The sequence below is a fragment of the Falco rusticolus genome, chromosome 1, assembly GCF_015220075.1.
Source record: "Falco rusticolus isolate bFalRus1 chromosome 1, bFalRus1.pri, whole genome shotgun sequence".
Taxonomy (NCBI): domain Eukaryota; kingdom Metazoa; phylum Chordata; class Aves; order Falconiformes; family Falconidae; genus Falco; species Falco rusticolus.
Genome location: NC_051187.1, coordinates 17,567,404 through 17,583,251, shown reverse-complemented (window position 1 = coordinate 17,583,251; position 15,848 = coordinate 17,567,404). Strand labels below are relative to the sequence as shown.

Sequence of the window (15,848 nt, the reverse complement as noted above, 5' to 3'; positions counted from 1 at the left end):
AAATGTTGACTTGTGCACTTGAGGTAGCGTTACGCAAAGCTAATCCCAGATTAGTGCCTTTCCAAGCAGGGAGGGTAAAACTGGCTCTGTTAGTTGAGCTTGTGAAAGCTGTAACATGTATGTAAGCACGCACCTGAGATCCCCAGGGAGTGATGATTTTGATGTGCCAGTAAGATGTTTAATGGATTGTGGCGGAATTCAGCTCATGGAGAGGGAGGGTTGTGCACAGGCTAGATCTTAGCATCAAACATGGAGAGTGGTTTGTGTTACAGTAAATTTGCTTGCCTGAAATGTAATTAAGCTGTGAGCAGAGACCAAGCCAATGGAGACTTTAATTTTGAAGCCTCAATTTGCACAAGGAGAAAAGATGAATTTTAAAATGAGGAACATGCGACTTCCACTGAAGCTGTTGGGGTTTTAGTAGTATTTGTTACTTTTAAGCCAGCAAAACGTGACTGCAGTTCCCTAAACCAGAACCTGTTTTTTAGTGTGGCTGTGTGCACAGGGGCTGGGATGGCTTCTGCTTCCTAAGCAGCTTTCTGTGAACATCAGGCTTTCTGACTGCTGGTGCCCAGTTTAAATATTTCCCTCTGCAGTGGGAGCTTTGGTGGGGGGTGCGTGTGAATGTGCAAGAAGTGTGTGTGATATACATATGCGTGTGTGTATATAAGCTTATATTTATTACATGTGTAAATATATATTTAAAAAATAAGCTCAAGTAAGTGCAGTCGGTACAAACAAAACACTTTACTGTCGACAGGGACTTACTGTCCAGATGAAATTAGGAGATGGCTGAACATTCGATCCTTGTATCACCATAGTAACCAGCCAGTTATACTCCACTACGTACTGGGGTAACTTCACTGACTTGTAGAGTGTCAGGCTGCTATAAAACTGATCTGGGGAGAGAGAGAGGTTCATGTTTCTCTGGTGTTTGACTAACATCAGAGCAAACCCTCGGTTGCAAGTGACTGCAGAATGATGCTGTAGAGCTCCTGCTGCAGCAGGTCAGTCCTCTGTTGTCCTTGGCTGACTATGGAGCCCTTCAGTATTTTTCAGAAGCAAACTTTTGCGTAGCAGTTTTATTAATTTTCCTGGTGGTTTGGGTATTCTGGGGACCACGTTTCAACGAATAGAAACTGTAGTATGCAAGAGATGAGTTTCTGCTAGCTAGTTTAACTAGACAGATTTCTATTTCTGCGCATTTCATTTCAGGAAGGAGGTGCTGGAGGAAGAACTCCTTCCTGAGACCTTGATGCTTTTAAACTATTGGGTTTTAAATAAAACCCCTTTGATGATCAATAATTCTAGCTAGCAATTTTATCTGTGTTACAAGTAATGCATAAGGCTCGTACCTGATTAGAGGAACATCTGTCTAAAACAGACTTGTGAAACCCTGGAAATATTAAACAAATACAGTATCTGAAATATTTTAACATTTTATTTAAAACATTGACAAAATTATTGCAGTCTGAATCAAGGGGTCAGTCTCGCTCCTCTTTATCAAACCTGAGTTGCTGCATGGCTGTTATGCCTGACATAAATCAAAGGGGAAGCATTTTTTCTGTAAAACTTGAATTTCCTCCACGAGACAGTTTTATATAACCTGTCATTTTAATATTGCACTACTTTTTTTTCCAACAAAAGCAGCATATCAAAAACTGTAAATCATGTTTGCTTACAGGGAGAAATGCAATGCAAATAAGATACTTCAGCTTTGAGCGCACTCTTTTGCAAAATAAAAATTCCAGAAACTGTTTTAAGATTCAAGAGAGGATTTTTAAAGCAAGAGGTCTGACCGGCTACTTTCTTTGTGTTTGATTGCATAAGAATTGTCAGCAGTTCAGGTTTTTGGTTGTTTTTTTTTTTAAGAGGAAAAAAAACCACGCTCTTGCAACATTCTGGTTTATGCTGGCTTCCAATTACTGTGCTATTTACTCTCCTGGATAAGGAAAACCACAGCTGTTCTTTCGGGCTTTTTAAGGCTGACCTCACTAGAGAGGGGCTAAATGAGCAGACAGAACGTACACTTCTCAAAAAAGCTTTTCATCACAGAGTTGTTGTCCACTGAAGAGTTTACCTTTTTTTGTTCAGAGATACTAGACTGAGCAAAACACGAGATGCAATTCTGTACCTTAGTTAGCATATTGAGGGCTAATTTTTTAGGTTGTGAGGTTTTTGAGGTTTGCTAACTAACCTGGAGGCTTAGTGCCAGAATAGATGCTTCCTAATATGAGAATCAAATCTTAATGCCTCTCTCTCAGGACTGAACTGAGGTTTGTATGAAGCTCTGCTGCTTCTGGAGCCCAAACAGTGGGCTGATTGCGAGAAGGGATTGTTTAACAAGCTTTTGTTTGCTTGTTAGCAGTGAGGGAGTTTTGTCATGTGAGTGAAAAATTTAGATTTCTGTAGGTGGAAATGTTTTAATCTTTGTCATTGTGGGAGTTGAAATACTTTCTCTTTTAATGGCGTAATGCAGGATAACTGTGATTTGGATTTGGAGAACTGCTGGGTGTTTGCTTGTATCCTTTGACTATGGAGTAAATGGAGTCTTCATAACCTGAAATGGAGACATTGTGCTTTTTGGTTTTCTTCTGCTATCAGATCCCCATACGTGACTGATCTATGAAATGGCAGAGAATGGAACAGATTGTGACCAGAGACGCATAGGAATGATCAAAGAACAGCACAATGGAAACTTCACAGGTAAGTGGAAAATGACTTAATGTTCTCAGCTGGTCAGCTTGGTGTAAATGCTGGTAAAATGACCAGCACAATACTGAAAAGGAATTTATGTTGCTGAGCTTCATGCCCAGATAATGCAATAGGCCTTGATGCCTGAATCGATCTTGGAAGCTTCAGTCATCTCTAAATCTGAAGTCTGGAGGATTTATGTATTGTAGAGTAGAGTAGTTTTATGCTGTATATTTCCATTCCATTTTCTATTATATTCTTTTTTCCTTCCAAACTTCTTATTCTGTAGTCCATATGCATGTAAGCCCTGTAAAGCTGACTTGGGTACCAACAGGGGCTGCAAGAGGACTGAGCTCAAAAACTGAACTGTGTTGGCAAATATGTGGCTGTAGAAGTCAGGCTATACAGCCCCACCCTTTGGCACTGAAAAGTTAGTACTTGGTAATAAAAATCTGTTTTACGCTGGGAAAAATCCAGTTATTAGTTTCCCAATTTCTAGCTTTTCTGCTGACATTTAGCTTCACCATAAATTATCAGTTTTAATGATAAATTACCAACAAAACAGTTAACCACTTTATCTCCTGGCTCACCTCTTGTTTTTCTAACTGATACATCTGAAGCAGGCTCGGGTTAATGTTTAGGACTCATGAAAAATGACCTGAGAAGATTTCATGAAGAGCCTTGTGTCAGTGAATTATCTGTGTTGTGTGTGTAGTAAGTATAGGATAGAAATTACAATCATCTTAGTTTGTTTCCTGTCAGCTTTGACTGTGCCAGTTCCATATTTAATTAAGTTTTGTAACAAAGTGATTTCTCAAGTTGTATGCAGTCTTACACCATTGTCTTTTTATGACCTTCACTAAAAACAAGGTCATAAAAAACAAGATTGAAGCATTTTTATTAGACGTACGAAGTGAAAAAATAGATAATAGAAATTCATGAAGCAATGAACGTGGCAAAATTTAAAGAGGAACTGTATGTATGTATGTATGGAACAAATCAAAGCCTTTTACTTAAACGCTTAAGTCATTCTGTAATTCTGAGGGAATGTGGGTGTTATCCAGTATTTGCCATTGTAGGTTTTCTGTTAATTCATCTAAAGCAATTGATGCTTACAGCTGAAGAGTACAAAATTAGATGGACTATGTGACTGATGAAGTATGCAATTTCTATGTAAATATTAGCATCTGATAAGGCAGCATGTTTCAGTTACTGGAATAAGACTGAAATAATACATCTTGGGTTACAATATGCTGGGGATTCAGATTAGATTAATATTTTAAGTGCAACAGCTTTTTACAAATTTAAAATTTATGAACATTATTGCAATGCTTTAAATGTATGCAAAACAATAAATATGTGCAGTAAATGATGCTTAAACAAGTTTATCTGTTTGGATACAAGAGTTATTCTCATGTATTTTTTCCATTGTTCTGTGCTATTATTTTTTTTCTTTTATTTCAGAATTCATTTTCTTTAAAAGTTTAAAAACTATTACCGCTCATTAGCTTGATGACCTTTGAAGGAGCCATTCTCAGCCAAAAAAACAGCTAGGATTTTTATTAGCCTTGACTAGTATTGTAAATGCAAAATAACACGTTTATTAGAAGAACCTTTGTTCTGTGCTTGTAGGGTAGTGTACAGCGACTGGTGTTACAGTGGTGCTGAGCTCTGCATCACAACTGAATCGCTGCAGTTAAAAGCAACCGAATGTATAGTGTCAGTCCAGCAAGGGGCAGCGGTATATAAGCAGGTCCTTCTCATGGGAACACTTCCAATCTGGTGAGCTCGTTGTGGAGAAGCTGAACAGTGTGGCAAGTCTTAACGTGGCCTGAGGATCCTGATTGGGAGGGTAGATGCGATTATCCAGTTACACGGTGGCTGAAGTGTATAAAGAGCATGTGTAATTCAATCTAGTTCGATTGGAGAACTCTGAGAATAGCTTTGGAAGAGAACCAAATTCAGACGTTCAAAGTGAAATGTGGTCTCTGGAGTGGGCGATCATCATGTTTGAGCCAATACATTTGCTGATTTGTAACTAGTAGTGCAATACCTTCCATAAAGGCTAATAGATATGCCAGACTTTTTTGCACCCTGGGCCAATGAGATTCTTGAATGGCCCTCAGCTACTCGGAGGAAAAAAGCCACCTTATTTCCTTTGCTGGAGGTCACCTGATTTCTGATGTGATTGGAGCAAAAGTTTTGTGATGAGTAGAAAAGATGACTGGGAGCTCACGTTAACCTCCTAAACAACAAAAAAAAACACATCCAAACAAAAAAAAGCCAGTATATTTTTAGGTAGGATAGAATCTAAACTGGCAGCCCGTGCTTTTACATTTCTATTGTTTTTCATTTGCAGATTCTTTGTTGAGTGAACGGAAGCGAAGGGACCGAGAAGAGAGGTTGAATATTGTACTGTGGAGACAACCGCTTGTTACCTTGCAGTATTTTTTCCTGGAAACTCTAATAAACTTGAAGGAATGGACCATAAAGTAAAGATCATTTCTTTAACTTCTACTAAGCGTTCTGGGGAAACCCATGCTCTGATTCAGTAGGTCATTCTGACATCTCGCTTTCCCTGATGATTTACAACTTTAAATTTCTTCTTTCAGACAGCATACTTATTTTTGTACCTTAAAGGTGGCTACTGGAACATACCACACTTCTAGCTGTGTACTCAGACCTTCTGCCTAAATTACATAAGTATAAACACAGTAAGGTGTCAGTGGAAGAAAATTGCAAACTTCCTTTCTGAAGAGTTGAATATTCCAGTTTGAAGGAGTGGGACAGCGTTTAGGGATCCTTAAGGCAAGAGATACTGTACTTACGACTGCAGTGTTAAGTACTGATCTATTAATGTATGTGTTAGTATCGCTGAATGACCTTCAAATAGCTCAGCCAGGGCAGGGCTCAGGATGACGTGGAACTTGCAGTGATGTTTATGATGCTGCAAGGAGGACTTTGCTTCTAAGCTACGTGGTCCCTTTCACAGCAGGAAATGATTTATTAAAGCGCTTTCCCTAAGCATCATTTATGCAGTGGATAAAATGGGCTTTTATTCAGTTAGAAAATTTGTAACATCCCTACTAATGCTGAGATGCATAGCTATTTCTTAACGCACTAGGCTTGAGGGCTTGGAGTGCCAAAAGGCAAACATGAGTAAAACTGGCAGCTGAAAAAGCCAGGAGTAGCAGCTGTCCTAGCGCTTGTGTTGGTAACTGGAATCGCTTGTGTTTGGGACCGAGTTTACAATCATTTTCCCAGTGAGAAGATAGCTAGAATCACCCAAGGTGATACTAGATCCTGTCGGACTGCTGCTTTGCAGGGAGCTGAGATTGATGGTAATGGGCTACGTGCACTGACCCTTCTGGGCTAGGTGTGAGGTGCTGACACGTCAGGTCCACTGAGAGAAACTTCTGGTGTCCATTTTGATCCTCTGAATTGATACGCATGAAAAATACCAGGTTTACTTATTTTACTATGTGCATTCTTTCAACCATGGTTGGGAGTTGTTTCTTTGAGAACTGCTTTATTGAGTCTCATGTTAGCCATTTCTGACAGCCTCCAAGCATTTATTTAAACCCAGCAGGAATGACATTTGAGGTCTTTAAGACAACTATTACCTGGCTTCCTAGACATAACATTTTGTTACAGATAGGACTTGTATCCTCTGCTGTGCAGCATGTTTATGTTGTCTAGCACTAGCATGACAATATCTTTCCAGAAAACAACACTGCCTATTATAAGCTATTAAGTCGAGGCCTCAGATTGACTCTTAATGATCTCCTGTGTTCCACTTGAGTGAATTGTGATTTAAATGATGACAGTCACTTGAAAAGTCAATTGTCATACCAACATAAGCAGCACAAATTATTTTAAAATTAAAGGAAAGTTGGACTGACTTTCTTCTGCTTGCTTAATATGAAGCATTTGTGACTGTTCCTGTATTGCATTTCTCCTATTTCTGTCTTTTTTTGTCTGTCAAAATAGATAAGTTACGTTCATAATTTGCTATTTCATCTCTGAGATCAACTGATGCTAGCACTTGTTTTTTTATATCATTAATGACAGTATAATAGTGTTTCCCCAAAAATAATAAATGTATTTGATGATCTAACGTGTGTGGCCACATACACATTGGGTAGTATGTGTTTGTAAGAATAAACAGGCTCAAAATTAATTGGCTATCAGATTACGTAGGAAAATGCTTTCTTCTGCTTTCTGTGGTAGCTTCCGAACACTTCAGAATTAGATAAAACGTATTTATTAAACTTTAAGCTGTTATGAGAGATAATTTCAATAGATTGGGGAACCAAAATAGTGTAAAGATTTGTTCCTCTTACTGTTACCAGCACAGTTTGAAATTAGCACTTCTGTATTCCACCCACAGCTCATCCCTTGCCCAGGGCCAGTGCAATGCCTGCTTTGCACTTCGCTTAACCGTGGATGTTGTTGATGGCCCTGTGTTTGAGACTGTCTTGGCTGCAGAAGCTGAATAATTTGTTTTCAGATTGTGTTTGTTTTCAGGCAGTTACTTTGTTTTTCTTGATTTAAAAAAAAATAATATGCATGGCTGAACTTTGATCTCACTTGACAGTGAAGTAGAGAATTTTCCGTAAAGAATAAAGGCTCCCCAACTATATTCTTGGGAGGTTTATGCTTTTACAATAGCCAGCTTGTCAGCTGCCTTTGTCCCTGCTAACTACATCTATGCAGACCCAGTCTACAGCGATAACTAAGTTACCTTGAAATGCATGCTAAATTATGAAAAACCCTAATTGCCATTTGTCTTTTAAGATTGTGGCATCGGCGAAGTATCTTGGTGTCTTTTTTACTGACGCTTGCAGTGCTTACAGCTACGTATTACATTGAAGGAACACATCAACAGGTATGAGGTTTTCAAGTTACTTTCCTTAGTGACTAATACTTCTGTCCATGTGCTAATGTAGATGTATTGGGAATTGGATGGGTCTTCATGAAATGATAATGTGTCTTTTGAACTGCTGCTTGTGAAGGGTGTTTGTTTCTCACGTCACGACTCCTCTCTCTTGTGTGTGGATAGTTGCATTTTAGAGGTGGGGAATGATCAGCTGTATCGTTTGATCTATTCTGTTCCATCAGTAGGTGTTCCCCTTCTCATCTGTTCCTGAATAAGCACATCTCCGGTGCTGCAGCACCCCTTCACATCTGTTAACAAGCTTTTAATAGCGGTGCAAGCTCTTCAGATCCAACCTTAACTGAGTCATGATAGAACTTGGTGGTTCCCAAGAAATGTTTCTTCTGCTTTATGGAAGGGTTTCCTGGCTAGGATAGGCGTATACCTAGACATAAAGTGGTTTCATGGTTCAAATCTGGTTCTGTGTTATTTCTCGTAGCCCTGTTGTTTTCAAATAGTTGTTTAAAAACTCTTTGTGCTTTGGTGTACATGAAGCTGATGCTTTTGCATTACTTGAAGTGTAAGCCATTGCTTAAAACGTAAGGTGATGGTGTTGTCTACACCTTTCACCTCCCCATTTCTCTTTGAGTTTCAGATTTTCCTTGAGGGCAGGCAGCCCTTTTAAACCGTGTGCAGCACTTCCTTGTGTAACTGAATCATCTTACCGCTCTGACTCTGAAATCAGCAGGTTCCCAGTTTCAGAGAACTTGTTTACATCCATACTGCTGCGGTGTGTCGCAGGCTGCCTGAGGGACGTGCAGGTCTGGATCAGGAGTTCTGGCTTCCCAGGAAAAGTCTTGAAATGCAGTGAAATGAGTTGCTGCAGCTCGTGGCGTTCTTGCTCGCTCAGGCCCACACTTCAGACCTAAGCACTTACACGCGGAGCAGTTAGGCAGATGGTGAATTGGTGGCCTGTTCCTGATGGGCAAATAGCTGCTTCATTAAAAACTGCCCTGCTTGGTGGCCTTGTGAGCGTGATGCGCTCGGCATTTGCCACTAGATGGCTCTTGCAAACTGGTGCTGAGCACATGGTCCTTGAGCCTGCTGGGAACAAACCTGTGCCTCTGGGACTGGTGAGGGGAGTGTGACCTGCAGGGTCCAGACAGTGCTTGGAAGTCTTTGTCATCACAGAATGACAGAATGGTGGGGGGTTGGAAGGGACCTCGGGAGATCATCTAGTCCAACACCCCTGTGAAAGCAGGTTCTCCTGGACCAGGTTGCACAGAATTGCGTCCAGGCGGGTTTTGAATGTCACCAGAGAAGGACACGTATCGGTGGTCTCAGTCATGTGTGCCAGCAGGTCTCTGTCCATCCCCTTTCCTTCAGAGCTCCTTACCTGAAGCCCGTGTCCTGCTGGTGCCTCTGCATATCTCTGTGCCATCAATGCATTCTTGAGTATGAGCTGCTTTCTTCCAAAACCATACTCAGAATGGCAAAGTGGATTTGTGGCTTTAACTTGGCATTTTCAGGACCTTTTTACATGCTAGCGGATTGAAGCCTGGTTAAGGACTGCTAAAGGTCATCTTGGGGCTGTTGGTCCATGGGTGGTATAAAATGGCACCTCTTGGGGCTGTGATAGACGAGTTGATGACCTGGCTCGTCCTCTTAGTATTGCTTTTGTGGCACTGAGAGGGAGATACTGCTTCCCGTTTCTCCAGTGTACCCAACTGGACTTTTTATGTCCAGTATTTGCTGTGACTTTCCCATATCCCCTCATTTACATGTGCAACACGTAACTAAATTTTAATCTTTTCTTAAAGGTAACAAACCTGGTTACTCACTGGTCTGAGATAAAACATTCAGCAGCCCAGCTGAGAGTGCAGCTAGTTCTGTTTCTTTATTTAATTTGTTCAGGCAATTCCCTGAGCTGTCTGCTCACTGCTTGGGCTCCAGTAGCCACTGTCTGGGGCTTGCTGCTCACACCCAGTGTGCCGGCTCTGGATTTCCACCCCCTACTATTGAACCTGAATTTTTCGTCTATCTCCTTGGAAACTTGCTGGTTCTAAGGCACGTGGGCTTTTCTTTTGAAAGTGCGCTATTTTCTTTACGTGTCTGTGCTGTAATTCTAATAAATCACAAATAGAATTACCTGGGATTCTATTTCAGTTGTGGTAATTATCTGTGTTAGTTTGTAGTTTTAACTTTCTCCCTTAGGAGATATAACCATTCTTGTTTTTTCTTCTTTTTTTTGTGACTTTTTCAGTATGTGCGGTATATGGAGAAAAAGTTCTTCTGGTGTGCCTACTGGGTAGGATTAGGCATTCTGTCCTCTGTTGGACTTGGAACAGGTCTCCACACCTTTCTGCTCTATTTGGTAAGGAAATTTCCATACTGTGCTTTTTCTGAATTGAACATTTTAATTGTTGCATATTTTTAAATATGTAAATAAAGAATATTCTGTAAATCCTAAACATTAAGTACTTTTGAAGGAAAAGAAATACTTGGTGTAATGCTTCTGGGCTCTAGTGAATACTAGTAATATTCTACATTGTATAACCTGGTTTTGTAGTTTGTGTGCTATATGTTTATTGAGCTGTAGATACCACCCTGCTGTTAATCCTCACTTTGAAACAGTGAGTCAAAATTTGCAAGTTCTGTCCTCTAATTTAATAATTTAAATTAAACATTTTCTAGTGTGCAGCTCAGATGTTTCCATTTAAAATTTTTCAGCATACTTTTTTTAGTAGCTTAAAATGATGATTTTTCTAGCTGACACCACTGAAATAGGCAGCTCTTTTAAAGTTCAGTCTGTATTACTTTGGCTTGGAAAATAATAGCAAGAAAAATATATGTCTATGAAAAAATAATATCTGTTCTGAAAATTTGCATGATGTTGTTTATCTCGACTTAGGAAAGTTAGGGAAATGTTTGGGTGTGTTTTGCTTTTGGCCATTGGATTAGTTCCTTGTTTATGAAACCACTGTCCTGGATTTAAGAAAAGGATTCATGGCCACAAAATAATTAAAACCAGTTTATGCAACAAATGTCATCTTGTATTTGGAACAATTACAGATGTTTACTTTCAGAACTGCTTTATTCATTAACAATAACACAGAAAACGCTACATGAAACAAGAAACCCGTGCTTTTCTACACGGCAGGGCAGTGCCTGTGAGATCGAACGACATCGGTATGGGCTGCGTTTGCAGGAGTCTTGGACTTATTCTTAGTGCAGCTTTTTGCCTCACGACTGTGGAGGTAGAAAGCGCAGGAGAAAGGAAACTATTGCTGAACAGGAACAAGTTTATGCATGCATAGCCTTCTAGGCAAAAATACTGCTGTCAGTCTAAATGATTGGAAATGGAAATTCAGTAGAGCTGATGAACACACTGTCTAAACATTTTTATGTAACGCTGGCTTGTGCTTGGACAGCAGGGAATTGACAATGCACGGATCTTTCTGGCTTGCAGAGATGCTGCTGCTAATAGCTTAGGGACAGTAAGACACATGGGCTGGACAGAGGGAGAGTCAATTGAAATAGTCCCGAACTGAGGTGCTCTGCCTCGCTGGAGAGGCAAACCAGCATGAAGTAGGGTGTGAGCTGGAGTCAGGCTCCCAAACTCAGTCGCTGTGGGTGCTCTGCCAGCCTGCCGTGGCAGTGAAAGCGCAGCAGGGTGGGATCACCAGCTCTTCAGCAGCACAGAGAGAGGAAGGGAAAGGAAAGCAATTCCAGGTCTACGGTAGAAACCAGTTGCTCATGATTTAAATCAGCAAGTAGGAGACAATTTAAATAGTAGATTTTAATCTTATTCTGCTTTTTGTGTATTTTCTTGGGCTATCAACCAGTGAGAGTCAACTTACATTTCCGCTAACCAAACATTTCCCATTATTTAGACGTTCTCTTTGAAGCAGTTTGGAGAGCTTATCATACAATTCCTATTGTTAATTTTTACACGTTGTCTCAGAAAACCAGTAAGTAAGAAATGCACCATTTAAAACTGTATTTGCAAGTGAGTAGTGTTTCTTCACTGTACATTGATCTGACAGGGTAGCAAGAGTGCTGTCATTTTATACCCTGCACCACTCCAAGATGTTTTTGTCACATCAAGAAGTCTTCATAGCACAGCACCGCTTTTTTTTCTAAAAGAAGGTGGAATGAATTGACCTTTATTTCACTCTGTGTTTAAAAATCCAGATGTTTAAATAGTGGTAAATTACTTGAATAGAAAACAAATGAAATTTCATAATATATCACTTAAGTTTTCCCGTGCGGGATGTGAACCTAACGGATTTATTTAGGCCATGACCTGAGCTGACATTAAAGTAATATATATACAAAATATACTGATAAACCAATAGAAAAGTTAGAACTTATGGTGTGTTTATAGGAGGTGAACAGCCTTCTGAAGATTACAGGTGTATCGCTTAAGAAATGTAGTTTCATATTGTTAACGAAGGTATTTATTTGGAACAAAAGAGGGGAGGATTCATGTGACTTTGTTAGGAGGGGAAGACCAAACAAAGGAGATTGCACTGAATAATTAGAAGGTGATTATAGAATAAAATGCAATGAAACTGTACCACCGATAACTAATTTGTAATGCTACAGGAGAAATACCTGTTGGCTTCAAAGATATAAGGCAGGTAAGCGTGCTTCTGTTATACTGAGGGAATTCCATAAAGACAGTGTAGGAAGAAAGGGAAGCAGGGATTCGTTTTCCTCTTTTTCCTATGCAAGATTTAGTGATTAACATGAACTGTACATTCAGGTCAGTTAACCCTTTCCGGGCACCGAAGGGCTGGTCACTGGGTGGGTTCCATGTGCTCTGTGGCCTCTAGATGGCAGTGGGAGTGTAAAAACAGCGGTTTAGTGCCCGAGCAGCCTGCTGCTACTGCTGTCGGTACGGCTGCATCAGCGACACGCGTGTGTAAGGTGCCAGCAGGGTGGTAGTATGCTGCTTCACATCTCCGGGGTTTGAGCCTACACCCTGTGTGAAAGGGTGCTAACTGAAGACTGGTGCAACTTTTAGGGGTAAATAATTTCAGAATAGTGTTCTGGATTTAACCTGTCTGGAAACGATGCAATTAGGAGCTCCACCTTTCCAAAGGAGGAGTTTTAAACTGTTTTGCTTGGTTACTTGTGCAGCAGTTGCCTCTGAAAGTAGAAATACAACAGGTTTAGCGGGGAACTTGTTGTGTTAACTTTTACATTACTGGATATCTACTTTTCATGTTCCATATACTTTACATTTCTTCATTATGGTAAAACATGTTCCTCTATTGGTTCAAAGAAATGACAAGTTACAAACCAGCAAATCCTCTTCTGCCTGAGCACCTGGATTTGCTGGCAATAGAGAATAGGCTCAGTAAGTGTTCTAAAATTGCTTTTAATTAATTGCTCATTTTAAATCTCTATGTACAGTGAGATTGTTGGGAATGCAATTACATGCTTAGAGAACAATGCCTTTGGGCCCACCCATGTGCTGCTGAGGCTTGTGCTGTTGTCTCTGCCATTAAGGGCCAAGGGGTAGAATTGATGGCATGTAGGCACCTGTTCAGACACTGTGCCTGCACTTCTTCAGCTGTGACACAGGTGCATCTTTTTCAAATATAGCCTTCCATTTACTGCATGCCACTATTTTTACATTAAACTGTTCATAAGCACAGCCTGTTAGCTGGGCAGATCTAGCAGTAGTTACGCAATAGCTGCAGTATGTGAATGACTCTGGATGCTTGCTTCCCCTTGCCTGGGTTAGCTGTTTTTCCAGTGTTGCAAACTGTCACTTGTCTGGATTCTTCAGAGAATTTCTCACAAGCCACTTTTTGGAGCAGCGTGATTTCAAGTGCCAGGGGAGATCCTGGGGTTAGCTGACAGGAGAGGACTTGGAAACAGTTTGCTTAAAGTAGATTTTACAGTCTAAAGCAGTCTCAGCGTGGGGGAGATGTTACTGCGCCTGGTTAATCACATCCAATTTGGATTTTGTTGGTCACCAGAACATTCTTGCTGCATACATCTCAGTGTAGGAGAGAGAGGTCAACTTTGTTCGTTTGATAATAGGCTTTTTATTGCTATTTCTGTGATTCGGGAACTTCCTATACATTATAAGGGCTCTGAACGTTGTCTGCTGTATTGATTCCCAGTTTAATGCTGCTTCTGTAGTTGTAGCCAGCACTAAATGCAAAATTTGACATGGCTTTTTGGGAAACAATTCTCCTGCTGCAGATTGGCACTGAGCTAAGGGCTGGCACAGTGCAGATCTTCAATGCAGAAATAGGGAAGCAGGCTGCTCTTCCAAGAATCCTTTTTATTCTGACACTTTCAAAACAAGTCTTCTGGCTTATTCTCCCAGAGTCCAATAAAGGTTTTTCGCAATTCTTTAAAAACAACACTTTAAAAATAGTAATCCTGATGTGGTTCTGTAGGAAATAAAGCTATTATGATTAATGACTCTAAATACTAGTTTTAGCAGCATGGAGGTTTTTTTTTAGTCCTGAGATGTTTTCTCTTCTGTTGGTGGTATGTTACAATATAAATGGCACGAATCACCTAATTACCAAAAGAAGATGACTCAGGGTGACTCGTTGGGAATCGTTGGGAAAGTCATGCCTCTGTACATCTTGGGGAGATCTGTCTGCTGCCGCGGAGGGCCGGCAGGCAGCAGGCTCTGGTGGAGCCAGGGGCACTAGGTGGAGAGCTCGGTGGGGACCATGCCACCATTGCCATCTTCACCCGATGCTCTGCCTCGTGATTTGGTTTCAGTTCACTTCTGGCGAGTGGATTGCAACAGATGCAGCTGAGGAAAACAAAACTCCGCTTAGAATCAAAGTCTATCAAAAAGCCTTGCGCGAGAAGCGGGTGATAAATGTCCCTCCTGTGTGTATGGTCCGTTATGTCTGTAGTGGTGGGGGATGAATGGAAGCAAATTCCTTACAGGTCAAAAGTGCAGACCCAGCTTCAGCTTTTTGCATTTGCTTGTGGTTTTGTTTCTGAAATGTGGATCTCTGCTCGCTTGCTGCTAGAGCCAAGTGGAGCAACTGCTGAAAAGGTTTGCATGGGTGGCAGGGCTGCGGAGCGGCACAAACAGGAAGCGCAAGGTACAATAGGAATGTTTTGTGAGCGGAGGTCACGCAGGAGTTGGAATTTTTTCAGAACTCTGATATGTGGGTTTGTCCTTTCTTCCTAGGGTGTTCTGTAGCATCGTGGAAGAGAGCACGGCAATATTTTCAGGCTATGAAAAAGAACAAAACCCTGCCTTTAAGGAGAAGTGGATTGGAAAGACAGTGTTCTTATTGACAGGGCTGGCTTTAGAGAGCCCGTTGGAGTTTATCTGGGCTCGAGGGTTCAGTGTCTGGCTTCTGTCCTGAATTGGTTCCGGGGTTTGGCTTTGGCAAGGGGTCACATTCTGGCCTCCCAAAAGTGTGGTACTTTGCTGCTGAAGTGAGTCGTGTTTTAACCCTATCTGAAGATTTAACATGCAGACGCCTTGTGTGACAATAAGCCCACTAGCTTTTTTTTTAAAAAAAAAAAAAAAAAAAAAAGAAATTGTTCATGTCAATAGTTTTACAACTCTCACAAATAAAAAGAAAAACCTTTTCCTGCCAGGACTACAGAAAACTTTTTAAAATCAAACTTAATTCCTTTTAGTTGTCTGGTTCCAGGAGTTGAGCTTGTAAGGAGACTCGTAAAATTACTGTAGCTCATCTAAAGAAGAAAAGCTCACAGAACAGGGCTTACTCCACTTACGTGAAGCAGACAGAATAATTTGGAAATTCACAGAACCTACTCTCATCTTTTTTCTCCATTTATTTACTAGTGACTTGAATACAGAGGTGTTTTCGTGGTGATTGTCAGCTCCAGGTGACAAGCTGAAAAACAAAAAATCCAGTTTTGCTCTTTCCGAGCTCCTCACACTTATTTTGAATGATCCACATGGAAAACTATGGGTTCTGTGTGTAAAGGAAGAAGTGAGAAACAAAAGCTGAGCTGCCTCAGCCAGGTGGGAGGGTGCAGCAGTGCTCCCCTTCCCAGCACTGAATTATTTTTAAGTGAGGTGTACATTTCCAGTCCATACTGTTCTTCAATTGACATGTAAACTTGCAAGCCTAAAACAAATGAAATTTAAAAATGTTTTTTGTCATTATCTGTGCTCGGATTACTGCTCTTGACTTGTTAAGAGAGTTGAAAGAAAAATGCATGGTGGGCACAGGAGACAGAAATTAATTCTGAAATCAGTTGGTATGGATCCTGTTTGTGTGAGGGTTGTTTGTGACTCTTACTC

The 15,848-nt window shown here is 40.7% G+C and overlaps 1 protein-coding gene across 6 annotated transcripts in view; it reads left to right on the top strand.

Moving 5' to 3' along the window:
• Window positions 1-15,848, top strand: part of VMP1 (vacuole membrane protein 1) — a 68,732-nt gene that overhangs the window by 6,291 nt on the left and 46,593 nt on the right. For 4 of the 6 annotated variants that reach the window (XM_037371804.1, XM_037371823.1, XM_037371785.1 and 1 more), the window contains 4 exons: window positions 2,605-2,706; window positions 5,054-5,186; window positions 7,492-7,582; window positions 9,834-9,944. In XM_037371804.1, coding sequence (XP_037227701.1) covers window positions 2,631-2,706; window positions 5,054-5,186; window positions 7,492-7,582; window positions 9,834-9,944 — 411 coding nt within the window. In that variant the 5' untranslated portion in view covers window positions 2,605-2,630. Of the gene's footprint in view, window positions 1-2,017; window positions 2,277-2,604; window positions 2,707-5,053; window positions 5,246-7,491; window positions 7,583-9,833; window positions 9,945-15,848 lie in introns of those variants that run through there. The other 2 variants (XM_037371814.1, XM_037371830.1) reach the window with 2 other exon arrangements.